The sequence below is a fragment of the Cokeromyces recurvatus genome (genome assembly GCF_025118155.1).
Source record: "Cokeromyces recurvatus strain NRRL 2243 chromosome Unknown BX663scaffold_24, whole genome shotgun sequence".
Classification (NCBI taxonomy): Eukaryota; Fungi; Mucoromycota; class Mucoromycetes; order Mucorales; family Mucoraceae; genus Cokeromyces; species Cokeromyces recurvatus.
Window position 1 is genome coordinate 267682 of NW_026251410.1, and position 14185 is coordinate 281866.

Below are 14185 nucleotides of genomic sequence, written 5' to 3' on the forward strand. Positions count from 1 at the left end.
AAAATTCGGTATTATTGTTAAAAAAAATAATCTTAATTAAATATATTACATTTATTGATTGTTGAATAAAAATCATGTTTAGAAATAAAAAGATGAAGAAATGAAGTGATGTTTATGCAGTTTGTTTTTGAGAAATAGCAAGCATAGCAGCTAATGCAGCGCCAATACCATTACCATCCCGAGTAATCTATAGAATACAGTGATAAATATCAATCATTTTTTCGTGTTGTTTTTTTTAAATACTTACTCCAACATTTATATGATCAACTTTATCGCCATAGAAGCTTCTCAAAGCATCATTAACCCGTCTAGGGAAGTTGGGGAAATGTTCATAAACTGTACCTTCCATACCTAAAAGAGAGGAGAAGGAGATTTAGAAAAAAAAAGATAACTTAAAGGAATGTTAACTTACTGATAGTTAAACCATGTTCAAGTGCATTTCTTTTATCAATGATAGCACTTATAGCAGCAGCAACAAGACGTGCAGCACGTTGAGAGACAAGTTCACAAATAGTTCTAACAATTTGACGATCAGCAAGAGTAGTGGAAGGCAAATTCATAATAGACTCTAAAATATGCTTTGTTTCTTCCATATCAGGTGAATCATCAGAACCAATAGCACTCATATAAGAAGCTTCAAAAAAGTAAGGTGTATTCAACTCAGTTGTATATTGGCCATCAAAGAGTAAACGACGGTCAAGGAAATCAACCATGATAATACGAGTAATTTCACCCAAGTAAAGACCAGAAACCATCTTTTCGAAAAGGTGAACACCAGGATTAACAGATTGACGATTAACACGGTTATCATAAAAGGTACGAGGTAAAACACTTGCATTTTGATCACCAAAGGATCCCCATTCTGTGTTAATAATCATTTCACCAGCCTCTTTTTCAGAAGGTAGTTGATTCTTATCAATCTTTTCAATAGCCTCCAGCTTCTCCCAATAAGCTGCATTTGTACCTGTACTGATTGTACAAGCAATAAGGGTATCTAAACTACGATAACTATGAGCCAAAAGACATCCAACCGCACCATTAATCACAGCTTCAACCTGAATATTAAGATGACAACGTTTTAAACCAATTTGCAAAAGTTCAGCAATATTTTTATTATCGGCACCTGTAATTTCAAAATCTTTTGTCCATTGAATTACACTTGCTTTATTCAAAGCAGGTTGTTCAAGTGGGAAAGACAAGACAAATCCAAGAGCTAAGGGCTCCTTAAGATCATATTTACCAACAAATGTCAAAAAGTTATCAACACTTTTAACTAAAAATCAATCACGGAGTTGATGGATCCCTTCTTAAGGGTTTCACTAATAGGATACTTTTGTTGTCTTGTACTAATACGTCCCTGACCATGCAAATTTACGAGATAGATACGAATGTTGGAGCCTAAACGAAATTACACAAATTACGTCAACATATATAACTCACTTTAACAATAATGATAATAATAATAAAAAGGCGAAATACATTACCATTTAATTCTAAACCAAGATATTCACCTGTTTCTTGACCTGTAGGATGCTTATATACCCAAGAAGGTAACATATCCATATGCGAATCATTTGATTTTAAGCCAGTTTCAACTTCTTGACGTAAAGCATCACGGAATTGCATTAATTCTTCAGTAGTTAATTTAAAGCGGTTTCTTAACTCTTCGACAGCTTCAATTTGAGCCATAGTTCCAATTACAGGACCAGACGAAAATGATCTACGAGTGTTAGACATGATGAGTTGTAAGAATTATTTTTTCTTCTTTTTTGCTACTATTGTATAGAAAGTAAAAGAAAGAAACAGGAAAAAAATAGAGCTTCGTTCTTTTTTTTTTTTTTAAAAAAAAGGTTCTTCTTTATATTAATGACATCCGAAATTCTGCTTTATATCTCAGCGCATTAACCAATAAGAGCAATGCTTGATAAAACCAAAAATTTACCGCAAAAAGCCGCCAGAAGGAAAATAAATGAAAAATTAAAGATAAGTGTTAAAAAAAGGTAATAAGCTTGATATGGAATGATTAATAAAAAATCTTAATCATGTATCTTAGATATCAACTGCAGCCAAAAAAAAAAAAGCCTAACTGTAATAATATGATAAACTCTAAATATGGTACATCTTCAAAATAATAGCCTAGAAAAAAAAATATGGGGGAAATATATAAAATGCGGTAAAGCTGAAAAGAAGAGAGGCATTTTTTATTTTATGTCTTAAAAAAATGTTTCACGCACAAAAAAAGGAAATGATAGAATATTTTCATTCTTTTGTTTTACCGCATTTTAATTCATTATATATTAAATTTTTAAAGAATATAAATAACATGGCGAATATTTGTTCCTCAGCAAACTCGTTATATAAAAAAAATCCATTATTCATATCAAGATTTTTCTGAGATAACTGTCAATTATATCTTATTATAATTACAACAGTACAGGCACAAGGGTCCAAAAAAAAAAAAAAAAACTTTATTAAATTTATTATTGTTTTTCCAAATTATTTGAAATATGAATAAGATTTTTTTTGAAATACAAATTCAAGTTATTTGAAATAGAAATTCCATTTATTTGCAAAGATAAACGTAATTAATCAAAAAAAATAAAATAAAGTCAAGTTAAACAACTAGATATTCGTTTGCTTTCTAAAGATACTATAACCATATATTTTCTTCACTCAAAGAATAAAACCGACTGCCTAATAATACAGTTGAAACTGTTTTATGCGTTCCGTATGTAATTATTCAGTATCAAAAGGGTTTGTTTTGACCTTCTATTTTATAATAATTACAACAGATAACATTTAATATATCAAAAGCCTACTTATAAAAAATGCAAAATTTTTATTTTTGTCACCTTTTCTTTCTTTTTCTCTACTTATTATTGCTATCATAGTATAAAACGTAAAAGGAAATTCCCCCTGACCCTAAGGAAGAGGGGGTCACTCTTAAAAAAAGAGGTATGTAACAGAATAGGGAAAGCATTACTTAATAGTATGCACACTCATGATGTCTTTGTAATAGCGAGTAAAACTCTTCCCAAATCTGCTGCTACTACTACCAACTATGATGAACTCCTAGAAGACTCTGACGATGATTTTCAACCTCAAATAAAACTTTGCAAGAGAACAAGTAAGTTTCATTATATTGAACTAATAAAGTAAAAACTGATAAAATGTAAATTAAGGTCAAGAAAACCTATCATTCAATAAATATAAAGAATATGAAGAAACAGAACGTACCACTGAACAAGGTAATAGCTTATAAATATATTTTTTTTTGACAACAGCACTCACAGTTTTATCAGTTAAAACTACTCCTGTTAAAAACGACAAAGGTAAAGGAAAGGCAGTTGATATAGCTCCTACTACCAAAGAAAAAGGTACGGTCTACTCTTACTGTATGATTGCAAAGCTAAGTCTGTTCAAATAGATCAACATAGGCATTTAATTCAAACGAATGGTTATTCAGTTGAATTTCACTTTAAAAAGAAATCTAAAAAGTCAAAGAAGAATACTACTGCTGATGACTTGACTCCTATGCATTTTACTGGTGATGTCAAAAACAACAATGCACTTATCTGGGCTATAGATCCTCGACAAACTGATATTTTCACTGCTGTTGACTCTAGTACTTCTGACAAGAAGAAAAGGATCGCTACTGCTCCTAAAGATAACCAGACCACCGATTTATCTAAGAAAAGAATTATTGCCTTTGGTTATGCTAAATCTGGTAGCTCTATGAAAGGAAAACTTTCTGCTCCTATTAGACGGATAACGGATGCAATTAAGAAAATGTCTAAAGAATTGAAAGGAAACACTTTTATCTCTGTTGATGAATATTTGACTTGTCAAACATGTAACCATTGTAAAAATCGAAACTTAACTAATATTACTACAACCAAATCAAAGCGTAAACTTCATGCTGTACTCAAGTGTAACTCTTGCAGTATGGTATGAAATCATGACGTAATGGCTGCTAAAAACATAAACTACATGTCACAACATAAAAATAAAAAGACCTCCTGAATTTCAAAAATTTTCTTAAATGCATGCGATCTCTATAACGGTTTCGCATCCCTTACTTAACAGGTACGTTGTATATATTATATTATTATCTATCACTCTCGCTAACCTTTTCATTTTACTTTTTTTTTTTTTTTTTTTTTTTTTTTTTTTTCAAATAACTCTAATTGATATTCATATTTTAAATTATTTGATCAATACAGTATTGTGGAAGTTATACTACGACCAAAATTTTCAATTACCGAAGAGAAGTGTAACAAAAGCAGCAACAGAAAACGTCAAAGCTAAATTTAACAAAAGAGTCACGAAGGGCTAAATAAAATTGATCTGCACATTTTTTTTTTTTTTTAAAAAAAAAGAATGTTCCCTTCCATTTTGACTTGTCTGAATAACTGTAATCTAAATAAATAAGAGCAAATCGTCAAATTATATCAACTGCATATGCTTCATCTTAGAATATCTTATTAACCATAAATATATGATTACAGTTAAGCATAACTAAAATTGTTCGTTATGCTCAAATAGATGCCGAACTTGTCTATTGGCTTTATAAAAAAATCTCATAAATCAAAATATTTTGAGAAACTTTTATTATATGTTACTATTCAGTAATACTATAGAAGTTCTTATTTAATAGATAGCTTTCTATTACTTTTAATCATCATAAGTCGAATACCTTATTTTCGTTATAATCTAAGGTTATGAAAAAAAAAATTAAAGCAGAACACAGATTATAAACTATACAACTTCAATACCATTGGTGAAGCTGTGTAAGTCATGATTAAAGGCCATCTTTATTTTCATAATGAGATAGAATATGCTATGATATGATAAGAATTAGTAATAAACATAATTCTAATATTGTCTGACTAGTTGAGTTTCAAGCTTTACAAATACAGTAGCTTCTTGTTTTATAATAGCTAATTAGATTAGTAATGATTTCTTCATACTTGTTATTTTTGTAGTAACAGATAGGCCACTTCGTAAGGAAGTTTTTTTCTTTTCTTTTCTTTTCTTTTTTTTTTTTTTTTTTTTAATTTAATGCTAGCAAGTTCTTAACCAATTTCTTTTATTTACATAAAATCCAGTATTGCATAATAATAAATATGCTTTGTTATAGAACACATGTATTTCCTTTAATGATTTATAGTAAAGAAATAAGATTAACTAGAAAAATATTTATAATGGATATTTTTCATTTTTATGATATAATAAATGTAATCGTTTTTTCTTTCTTTTTTTTTACAAAGAACCCTTATAAACCCAGTTACCATTTGTAGGTGGATTATACTTATTTTTTACAATTGAAGCCAACATACGCTGAAGAGTAGCAACTGTAGGTTCTTCATTAACCCAACGGAAATACTTGGGCTCCCATTCTTCACCTTTTGCTTGACGTGCAGCCTTTTCTTCTCTCTTTTGATTTTCAATTTTACTTTTTTCAATACCTGCCAAATTTGTGTCATTTGCACGAATAGCCTCAGATACTTTTTGCCAAATTCTACGACTCTCCATTTCATCCTGTTCTTCAAGATCTTTGATATGCATAGGAGCAGGAATTAATTGAGAAACATCCAAGAAGGGTTGAGATGTTTTGGAGCCATATTTTGTAATTGTCGATTTACCACTCCATTGTCCTTCCATTTTACAAATGTATTCTTTTGAACTACCAGCACCATTACGACGAAGATAACACTTGAAATGATTCTTTTCACCTGAAATCCAGCCACGAGAGGTATACTCAATTGAACAATATAAACCATTTGAAGATTGAATATAAGATGTGCCAAGTAATTCAACATATGGGGCTATACTATCTATATAAGAATATACACGTATAAACACTTGATTATACTTTACCTGCATACCAAATACCATTCACTGTAATAGAAGGACAAGTCAACAAATAAGTTTCATCACGATCTTTTAATGTGACAACGCTTTGGCCAACTTGATCAACAATTAGAGAGGTGCTCGAAAATCGAGTCTTTTGACCTGTATGACCATTCAATGTCAAACCATGTTTTTCATTTGTGATGCAGAATCCTGTCACAGGAGGATGATGGGATACTTGTTCTACAAGGACATTTGTTTCGCCCGATCCGTTCAAATCACCCCAAAACATCTTAAATTGTTCACCCAATACAGGATTATAAGGCTTTTTTTCCCATTCCCCTTTGGGTACTCGACGAGAATAGGAAGCATTTAGGTAAGAAATGAACCATTTTACAAAAGCAATCATACGTTCAACTTCATCATCCGATTTTGTAATGTCTGTAAATAAGTCCGGTTGTTGTGTCCAATATTCACTTTTTTTTTTTTTTTTTTTTTTTTTTTTTTTTTTTCCAAAAAAAAGAAAGAAAAAGGACAACTTAGTAATTATTTGTATTCTTGAAACAATTTAGACTATTACTTACGAATATTCAATTAAAGAAATTGGAGCTAAAAGAAATGATGGGCAAGTGAGAGATGAAAGATCACCCGAGAAAGATGCTAAAGATTTCAAAAAGGAATGGAAAGCACCTTTTTGCTCAGAAGGAATCTTATCGACATTGTTAACCTCACCACTTTCAGTTGCTGCAGACATTTATGTATCTATATATTTTTTTTTTATATATAAAAAAATTAAAGAATTAAAAAATTAAAGAATTAAAAAATTAAAAAGAAAAACAGAAATTAAATTAAAAAAAAAAAAAAAAGAAGAGGTAGATTTTTCTTTACAATTTGTGTGTAATAGTTTAATCAAAAATTACGTCACAAAGTAATATTTCTTTAAAGTCAAATAACATTACTTTATGCTTAAAGTAGCTTCTATAACTTCAAGAAGACTCTATTGGTTTTTTTTTTTTTTTTTTTTTTTTTTTTTTTTTTTTTTTTTTATAATGAGGAATTCATATGTTCTGATCTTTTTTATTTTATAGTGGCTTCTGCACTCTAATTTTTATACATTTTATTTATCTAAGCTAAAAATAGGTGTTTTAATCACTAAATTAATTTGGATTGCTTGAAAAGATCCTAAAATCTTTTTTAATTTAATTTAATTTTATTTATTTATTTTTGAACAGAAGAAGAAGTATATATAAAAGAACAATGTAATGAAAAAGAAATACTATACTGAATTTATATATATATATATAAAGGAAGTCTATAAACAACATTAAAAGAATAGAAGAACTGTAGTTGTTGCTATACTGTATCTTATTTTATCTTTTGATGTAATCATTAGAGGACTATCAAGCATATTTTCCATAACTCTAGATTATGAAGTAATATTGAAAATTTTATACAAGATATATGAGACGAAATTCTTTATATCAATCGGTATATAGGATTGAGTATATTTGGAGACATTGAATGATATAAGTTTTTGTTAATAAAAGCCCGTCACCTATCCTACTGAAGACACTAGTTATCTATAATACTCGAAACATTATCGTGTATTGATTAAATGTACCTACTTTTGGCTTAAAATACGACTTGAATATGATGCTTTTTTTAAAAAAAAAAGAATAGACATTCCGAGATTACTTTCTCAAAGAAGATAATTAAAAAAAAACAAACTATTTTTTGGACCCTAATGTATTTACATAATAGCACACATTTATATGATACAAGTGTATCCTAGATAAATTCATTTTGCGGCCTAATTGATAAAAATCATACATAAAAGGATAAATACTAGTTGCCTACTTCTTGATACTCTATATATAGATAGTATAAAATTACGAGAGATTTTATTTGATATAAAATAATGTAGTATAATAATAAATTATCATATAAATAGAAGAAAAATAGTATTTATCATATAAATTAAATATTAAGTGTATGCATTTTTTTTTTTTTATGAAGATTAATAATTTACAGTGTATTTTCTAGACTTTAGCAGGAATGGCTTCAGCGGAAATAGCTTCAGTTGATAAATGTAAATTCATCGGGGAATCATGAACATTATCTGTCTTAAAAGTATAAGGCTTTTCAATATTAGAAAATTCATCTTCTGATTCATTTGTCTGACTTTCTTCATTGTAGCTTTCAAGACCAAATGATTTCATAGGAATTGTAAAACAAAAAGTAAGAACAGCAATACAAATAGCAATGATAGACAAGATCATTTGAACATGACCATATGCAGTAACAACGCCATCATATTGCTCTTTAGGAAGAGAAAGAGCGTAAGGGATACTGCCAACAATCTTTTCATAATTATATTCACCAGGAACATATTTAGCAAGTTGTCCAGGAAGCATATTATTCCAAATAGAACCAGCCATGGTAGAACCAATACTAGCAGCGATAGAACCACCGATTTGCATCATAGCAGTAGCAATTGCCATGTCATCATGAGGAACTGAACTTTGAATAGCGACAAGCATAGGTGTGTATAGGAAACCAGAACCGATACCAACAATTGTTTGAGAGATAACAACAAATGCATCAGATGAAGTTGGAAGACGAGCAGGGATCATGAGCCCTACACCGAGGATAATTAAGGAGACACCAGTCCAGACAAAGGGCTTCCATACACGAAATCGTTTCATTAAAATACCTACAAGGAATTCACAAATAATGTAAGCGACATTATAACCTCTTTCAAGTAAGATAGCATCAGAGACAGTGAGATCACGAGAAATCATAAGATAAGTTGTATAGTACTGCCAATTAGTAGATGAAATAATTGTAACGGTTGATAGAGCACAGACACCGTAAAGAGGGGTACGACTTTCCCATCGAGTAATAGGAATAACAGGCTTAGCTGCAAATCTCCATTCCCAGATACCGAATAGGGCCCAAGCGGCGACACCAGCAATAAGAGTGCCGATCGTCTTACCACTACTCCACCCACCCCATGAAGTTGTAGCTAAAACCAAAGGAAGCAAAATAAGACAAAGTCCCGCAATCAATAATATACTGCCAATAATATCAATTTCAACACCCAACCAAATAATACGTTGTATAAAGTTCATTTTCTCGGCTTTGCCATATATCTTGATTTGTTCTGCCTTGTATTCTTTTAAAAGACCCCTTTTCCTAACTTGAAAGTACAATTTCCAAAGGGTACCAAGAACGGGTAGACAAGTAACCAAGAGAATAATAGGAATCATTCCATAGCCCCAACGCCAATTTCCATTGTAATAAAGAGCATCAGCAGCGCGAGGTGCAAGGAAAAGGTTAATGAGACTAGGGACATTGTACAGACTTTGCATCAAACCACGATTTACGACATTTGTGAAATCAGCAATTGTAATTGGTCCAAGGATAGCTACACCTGTATAGCCAAATGCATAAATAATTTGTCCGCCCTAACAACGTTAATAATTAAAAAAAAAAAAAATCAAAAGTTTTTACTTGAGTAAAAATTATCTAATATATACATATTTATATATATACACATACCACTAACGTCTCATAATTATTAGCGCACGCCATAGCAATATAAGTAACTATGTAGAAAAATAAGGCAATTGTATACATTTGAGCTCTACCATACATATCAGAGAGCTTAGAATAGATGGGGTAAAGAGCAGTTTGAAGGATATAGAGTACGGTAGATAAAATACTGATCAAATTGTTTGTCTGAAAGAGGCTAGTCACATTCACTGTAAGAGATGAACTAATACCGCTTTCAAAGTTAATAGCCCAAGATAAAAGGATTAAGCTAGAAGTAGCAACGTATATAAATATGAATTGTCAAGTATATGATTAGGTTATCACTTAATTACTTACCCACAGAACATGACCCATTTATCATATTTACTCCAAACAAGTTTATATAATTCAACCATTTTCACACCTTTTAAAGTGTTTTTACTGTCTTCTACTATTTCCGTCATAATAGTTTATTTATTTTTTGAAGTAGAATAAAACTAAAGTGAAGATTAAAAGAACTACAATAAAATACAGATCGTTTATATATGGAAAAAAAGCAGTAACAGAAGCATTTTTTTTTTTTTAAACTGACTCTAATTTGTACATTGAGTTTATATTATCTGATCATCAGATATTTTCTTTCGGAGATCAATAAATTCTTCATTAGTAACAAAAAAAAACAACTACAACAATTAATCTTTTGGTAATAGATTAGACACTATCATTGGATCAGGGCATAAAAAAAAAAGCTGACAAAAAAAAAGATAAGGTTTATTATTATTATTATTTTTTTTTTGCCTTTGCAAATGACAAACTATTTTCAATTTGATATTAGACATAAATGGATTTATTTACTATTTCTATGTAGTGACTATTTTTATAAAAAGTATAGAATCTTAAGAAAAAAAATACATTCATACAAAAATACATAGTATGGGTATGATCATTGGAATATTTCATTTTGAAACTCCATTTCGTATTACTATCAAAATAAAAATATGACAAACATTAATCGCAACATATTTCAGCACAAAAATAATTCAATTTTATTCCTTCATGTATGCTTCAGATCACCATAGTTTTATATTAATTTAAATTGTATAAATTGTCTGTTTTTATATATTAGATAAATTAACATACTCTTATACAACACTAAGTAGAATTCGATCTAGAATTTAATACTTCAGATTGTTTTAATGTTTCAAAAATATTTTGAATTGCGTATAAAGATATTATTATCTTCTTAACTTTCTTTTTTAAAATAAATAAATAAATTTAATTCCAAAAAAAATGGAAAATCTATTGAACAAAACAAGAATAGAATATATAGAAAAAAAAGATATATAGAAGATTGCTTTCGATTAGTAAAAGTATGCATTCAATCTACCATATTAACACGTGTATGTTTTTATACTGCTTATTCTATTCTATTTTCTTTTATTGTTATAGTTGTGTACAATGTTTGAATTTGTAGAACATAGTACAAGTTTATAAAGAGTCCTATTTACCAAAATGATTAGCACACTTTTTTCTTATGTGGTACATCGCTTTTAATTTTAAAATCAGTATAGTTAAAAAAATTAAGTTCAGACTATTCTTTTTGGTATAAAGTATATCAAAGTTGTAGATGCTGTTTATCAAGACCTTACATCATAAAATTTGAAGTTAAAGAGCGATAGAAACCTTATCAGTTTACTCAAAAGAACATGATCGTAAGCTTCAGAGATTATGTTGGTGATCCAAAAAAAAAAAACCTCTCTCTCTTCGGTTTACTCTTAATAATAAACCAAAACTGTTCAATTGAATCAAATTCAAGCAAATAACAGTAAGAGATTGACGCGACTTATTTTTTTTTTGATACTGTATAGTGTATAAAATGAGACGTTATTCATTGTCATGTAGTGACTTATGAACTTTTTATATTTATCTAAAATGTTTATGGTGTTTGCAATAAAATTGAAATAATGATCAATAGCCAGGCCTGTTGCTTTCTTTCTTTCTTTTTTTTAATGTTATGTTTGGGAAGTTTGAGATTTTTATATTATTGAACTAAACTAGTAATGTTATTCGTCAAATTCTATGTCTATAGCGTGGTTCTTATAATAAAATTAAAAGTTTATTATCGCTTAATTTTTTTTTTAAATTCAAAAATAAATAAATAAAGGAAGCCTAACTCGAAATAATCAAATATGTTAAAAAGTAATTTCATACTTATGCCGGTTTTAAGCTTTATTCAATTCTACGTCACAAAATTATGTTTTTTTTTATTCTTTAATAAGCTTATTTAACTTGAATATCATTGATTAGACATAGTGTCAATAATGTTAAAGTGTCTAACGAATTATACTTTTATTAAATCTGAAAGTGAAAAATATGTTTGCTTCTTTACAACAGATGGCGGTAGCTATTATGGACGTTGAATTTCATTATATACAAATATAGTTATAACCATACTCATAGCTAAGAGATAAAAATAATAATTAATGTTTATACTTATATGTGAATAAAATAAACTTTACCAAAAAGCATATCCCATCTTTCAGAAGCAAATGTCCAGAAATCAGCACTCTTCAATGGTTCATGTTTATCAATGCGATAAGAATTGATATTTCCATTTTTCAAAGCAACAAATAAATATTTGAGTCCTTTACTATCTTGCCAAAAATGAACTGCACCTACAGGCTATGATAAAGAAAACTATAGTTTAATTCTCGGCGTAAAAACAAAAAAAAAAAAAAAGGAAAGGAAACCTAGAAAACCTACTTTTGATCCACCATAATCATCTCGAATAGAAGGTATAGCCATTTCTAGTCTCCAAGGAGGAGGGAAATAACGTGTCCTCAGTTGTTTTTCTTCATCCGATATATCTGATAAAAAGTAATCTACCCATGTGTTAAGTTTGCCCAATACACCTAGGCCTTCATTATGAACCTCAATATGATCCTTATCCTTTATACGTTTATTATCACGACCATAGATGTAAATGTAATTATATTCGGTCCAAAGCGCTAAATTGTCTCCCTCTTCATTTAACTGAATCCCCATAATTTCAGCATCTACAGTTTCATATCCTTGCCAATAATAATACTCTGGAATAATCGTTTTCCTTCCATCGTTCGTATATAGTCTTTCCTTCTCTGAATCAATAAGCTTTAAAATATCAATTCTATCAGTAAAGTCCAAAGTGATGAATTTATTTTTAATATAAGGAAAGACAATCGTTTTCGCATCTGCTGAAACAGTTGAAAGTAACTTTGGCATACTTATTCGACTAGATTGTAGTTGTTGTTGATGATGATGCGAAGTTTGATATGATATATCTGAAAATCCTACATAATTCATAGAGTCATCATTATAAACAGGATACTAAAAAGTGCGCATAAATACATGTAAATATATTAATTTTTGCTTTCATTCATTTTTCTTTTTCTTTATTTTCCCTTACGTCTGATTCTCCTTTTTCTCTTTGAATCCAAGTAGTAACTAATTTATTTTCATTATTAATACTTGTTGTATTATCAGCTATTGTAATATTCACATAAAATGTCGTAGTTGTTTTATGAACATTTAGTGTAAAAACTCGATATGTTTCATTCCTATAAGTATATTAATGTTGTAAATATTGAATATAAATACGCACATGCCTATATAGATATGTATGTATCTATACAACTTACATAGGGGAATAGAGTCTTGAAAATAAAGTAGAATATTGTTCAGTTGAATAAGGCTGTGACCATTCTAACAAAACGCAAATATTAAGTGAAAAAAACAAAAAACAAAACAACTGTTTTATATTTACCTTGTACTAATCTTCCCTTTTCAATTTGATAACTACCAAGAGCTGTTATTAAAGTATGATGTGGTGAATTGGTTATAGTTGAAGGTAATGTCATTATATGAAATTCATAGTCATCAGGATCCCTAACATATATAATCATATTGATATCACTACATTTGTGTAGCATTAAAAAAAAAAAAAAACTGTAATCTACCTTGAAAATATTAAAGAATCTTTTTCTAATGATATAGCATCAACCCAAGTAGTTCCTGGTAATCTAATATCTTTATACTCAAATGAATTCTCCTCAGTGGTATAATATATTCTCACATAATGGTACGAATTATCATTATCAACTTGGTGGTATAAAACTGCAAATTGCATTTGTTGTTTCTTTTCTATTATAGGAATATTTCTAGTAGATATTTGTGATATAGGTCCTTTAAATACATGCTCAAAACATGGTGTCCAGTCTACATACATATATAACTTTTAATGTTGCTATACAATATATATATATATATAAATATATACCTTCTGTTTCTAACGAGTCATTTTCTGATAATATATTTGAAATGGGCCTTTTAACTTGTTTAACATATCCTATACATAATAGACTTAATACAATATATACACCTATTTTCTTCATATAATTTTTACCTTGTACACCTAACTTAAGTTTCCCAGTACCAACTAAGGAGCCTCTACTCTTTAATGCTTCAAATTTAAAAGCGGTCAAGTAAATATAAGAACCAACAGTAGAAATGACAACCTTGTCCGGCTTAAATGTAAACAACGATGGATAGTTGGATGTATAGATGATTTTAGGATGTAAATACGGTGTATCTTGTGATAAAACAGCGATGTATATTACAGCTAAACCACTAAGCAACAGTACAAGTGCTCGCCATTTCATAGTTGTTAAACTAATGTATTTAATGAAAAAAAAACCAGAAACAAAAAAAAAAAAAAAAACACACACACACAATAAAAGAAATAAAAACGTTAATTTGTACG

General features: G+C 29.2%; 5 protein-coding genes across 5 annotated transcripts; 1 reads left to right on the forward strand and 4 right to left on the reverse strand.

Annotated features, from left to right (window-relative positions):
• Window positions 1–11: 11 nt before the first annotated feature.
• On the reverse strand, window positions 12–1846 carry BX663DRAFT_518252 (uncharacterized protein). Its single transcript, XM_051528844.1, has 5 exons — window positions 1485–1846; window positions 1321–1398; window positions 413–1273; window positions 248–351; window positions 12–187 (listed from the first exon to the last, which is right to left on the reverse strand). The coding sequence occupies exons 1-5, from the start codon at window positions 1735–1737 to the stop codon at window positions 113–115; spliced, it is 1371 nt and encodes a 456-aa protein (XP_051380302.1). The 5' UTR covers window positions 1738–1846; the 3' UTR covers window positions 12–112.
• A 1510-nt stretch (window positions 1847–3356) lies between these two features.
• BX663DRAFT_518257 (uncharacterized protein) lies at window positions 3357–4375 on the forward strand. The gene is made up of 3 exons (XM_051528845.1): window positions 3357–3377; window positions 3428–4086; window positions 4224–4375. The coding sequence occupies exon 2, from the start codon at window positions 3535–3537 to the stop codon at window positions 3952–3954; it is 420 nt and encodes a 139-aa protein (XP_051380303.1). The 5' UTR covers window positions 3357–3377; window positions 3428–3534; the 3' UTR covers window positions 3955–4086; window positions 4224–4375.
• Window positions 4376–5043: 668 nt separating this feature from the next.
• Window positions 5044–6682, reverse strand: BX663DRAFT_518260 (uncharacterized protein). The gene is made up of 3 exons (XM_051528846.1): window positions 6438–6682; window positions 5881–6329; window positions 5044–5828 (listed from the first exon to the last, which is right to left on the reverse strand). Exons 1-3 carry the CDS (start codon window positions 6605–6607, stop codon window positions 5263–5265), a joined length of 1185 nt encoding a protein of 394 aa, XP_051380304.1. The 5' UTR covers window positions 6608–6682; the 3' UTR covers window positions 5044–5262.
• A 1046-nt stretch (window positions 6683–7728) lies between these two features.
• Window positions 7729–9884, reverse strand: BX663DRAFT_518262 (major facilitator superfamily domain-containing protein). Its single transcript, XM_051528847.1, has 3 exons — window positions 9745–9884; window positions 9415–9676; window positions 7729–9320 (listed from the first exon to the last, which is right to left on the reverse strand). Exons 1-3 carry the CDS (start codon window positions 9849–9851, stop codon window positions 7893–7895), a joined length of 1797 nt encoding a protein of 598 aa, XP_051380305.1. The 5' UTR covers window positions 9852–9884; the 3' UTR covers window positions 7729–7892.
• Window positions 9885–11603: 1719 nt separating this feature from the next.
• On the reverse strand, window positions 11604–14136 carry BX663DRAFT_518264 (uncharacterized protein). Its single transcript, XM_051528848.1, has 9 exons — window positions 13829–14136; window positions 13703–13771; window positions 13383–13641; window positions 13190–13311; window positions 13065–13128; window positions 12833–12983; window positions 12151–12753; window positions 11907–12069; window positions 11604–11847 (listed from the first exon to the last, which is right to left on the reverse strand). The coding sequence occupies exons 1-9, from the start codon at window positions 14082–14084 to the stop codon at window positions 11795–11797; spliced, it is 1740 nt and encodes a 579-aa protein (XP_051380306.1). The 5' UTR covers window positions 14085–14136; the 3' UTR covers window positions 11604–11794.
• Between the last annotated feature and the right edge of the window lie 49 nt (window positions 14137–14185).

Coding starts and splice junctions, on each gene's coding strand:
- BX663DRAFT_518264 (XM_051528848.1), bottom strand. CDS start 14,084: ATGAAATGGCGAGCACTTGTACTGTTGCTTAGTGGTTTAGCTGTAATA. Junction 13,312..13,382: donor GATTCTTTAATATTTTCAAG/GTAGATTACAGT, acceptor TATATATGTTAG/GGATCCTGATGACTATGAAT. Junction 12,984..13,064: donor TCAAGACTCTATTCCCCTAT/GTAAGTTGTATA, acceptor ATATACTTATAG/GAATGAAACATATCGAGTTT.
- BX663DRAFT_518260 (XM_051528846.1), bottom strand. CDS start 6,607: ATGTCTGCAGCAACTGAAAGTGGTGAGGTTAACAATGTCGATAAGATT. Junction 6,330..6,437: donor ATTTCTTTAATTGAATATTC/GTAAGTAATAGT, acceptor AAAAAAAAAAAG/TGAATATTGGACACAACAAC. Junction 5,829..5,880: donor GAATGGTATTTGGTATGCAG/GTAAAGTATAAT, acceptor TAGATAGTATAG/CCCCATATGTTGAATTACTT.
- BX663DRAFT_518252 (XM_051528844.1), bottom strand. CDS start 1,737: ATGTCTAACACTCGTAGATCATTTTCGTCTGGTCCTGTAATTGGAACT. Junction 352..412: donor TGAACATGGTTTAACTATCA/GTAAGTTAACAT, acceptor CCTCTCTTTTAG/GTATGGAAGGTACAGTTTAT. Junction 188..247: donor TTGATCATATAAATGTTGGA/GTAAGTATTTAA, acceptor TGTATTCTATAG/ATTACTCGGGATGGTAATGG.
- BX663DRAFT_518262 (XM_051528847.1), bottom strand. CDS start 9,851: ATGACGGAAATAGTAGAAGACAGTAAAAACACTTTAAAAGGTGTGAAA. Junction 9,677..9,744: donor AAATGGGTCATGTTCTGTGG/GTAAGTAATTAA, acceptor TGCTACTTCTAG/CTTAATCCTTTTATCTTGGG. Junction 9,321..9,414: donor ATAATTATGAGACGTTAGTG/GTATGTGTATAT, acceptor TAACGTTGTTAG/GGCGGACAAATTATTTATGC.
- BX663DRAFT_518257 (XM_051528845.1), top strand. CDS start 3,535: ATGCATTTTACTGGTGATGTCAAAAACAACAATGCACTTATCTGGGCT.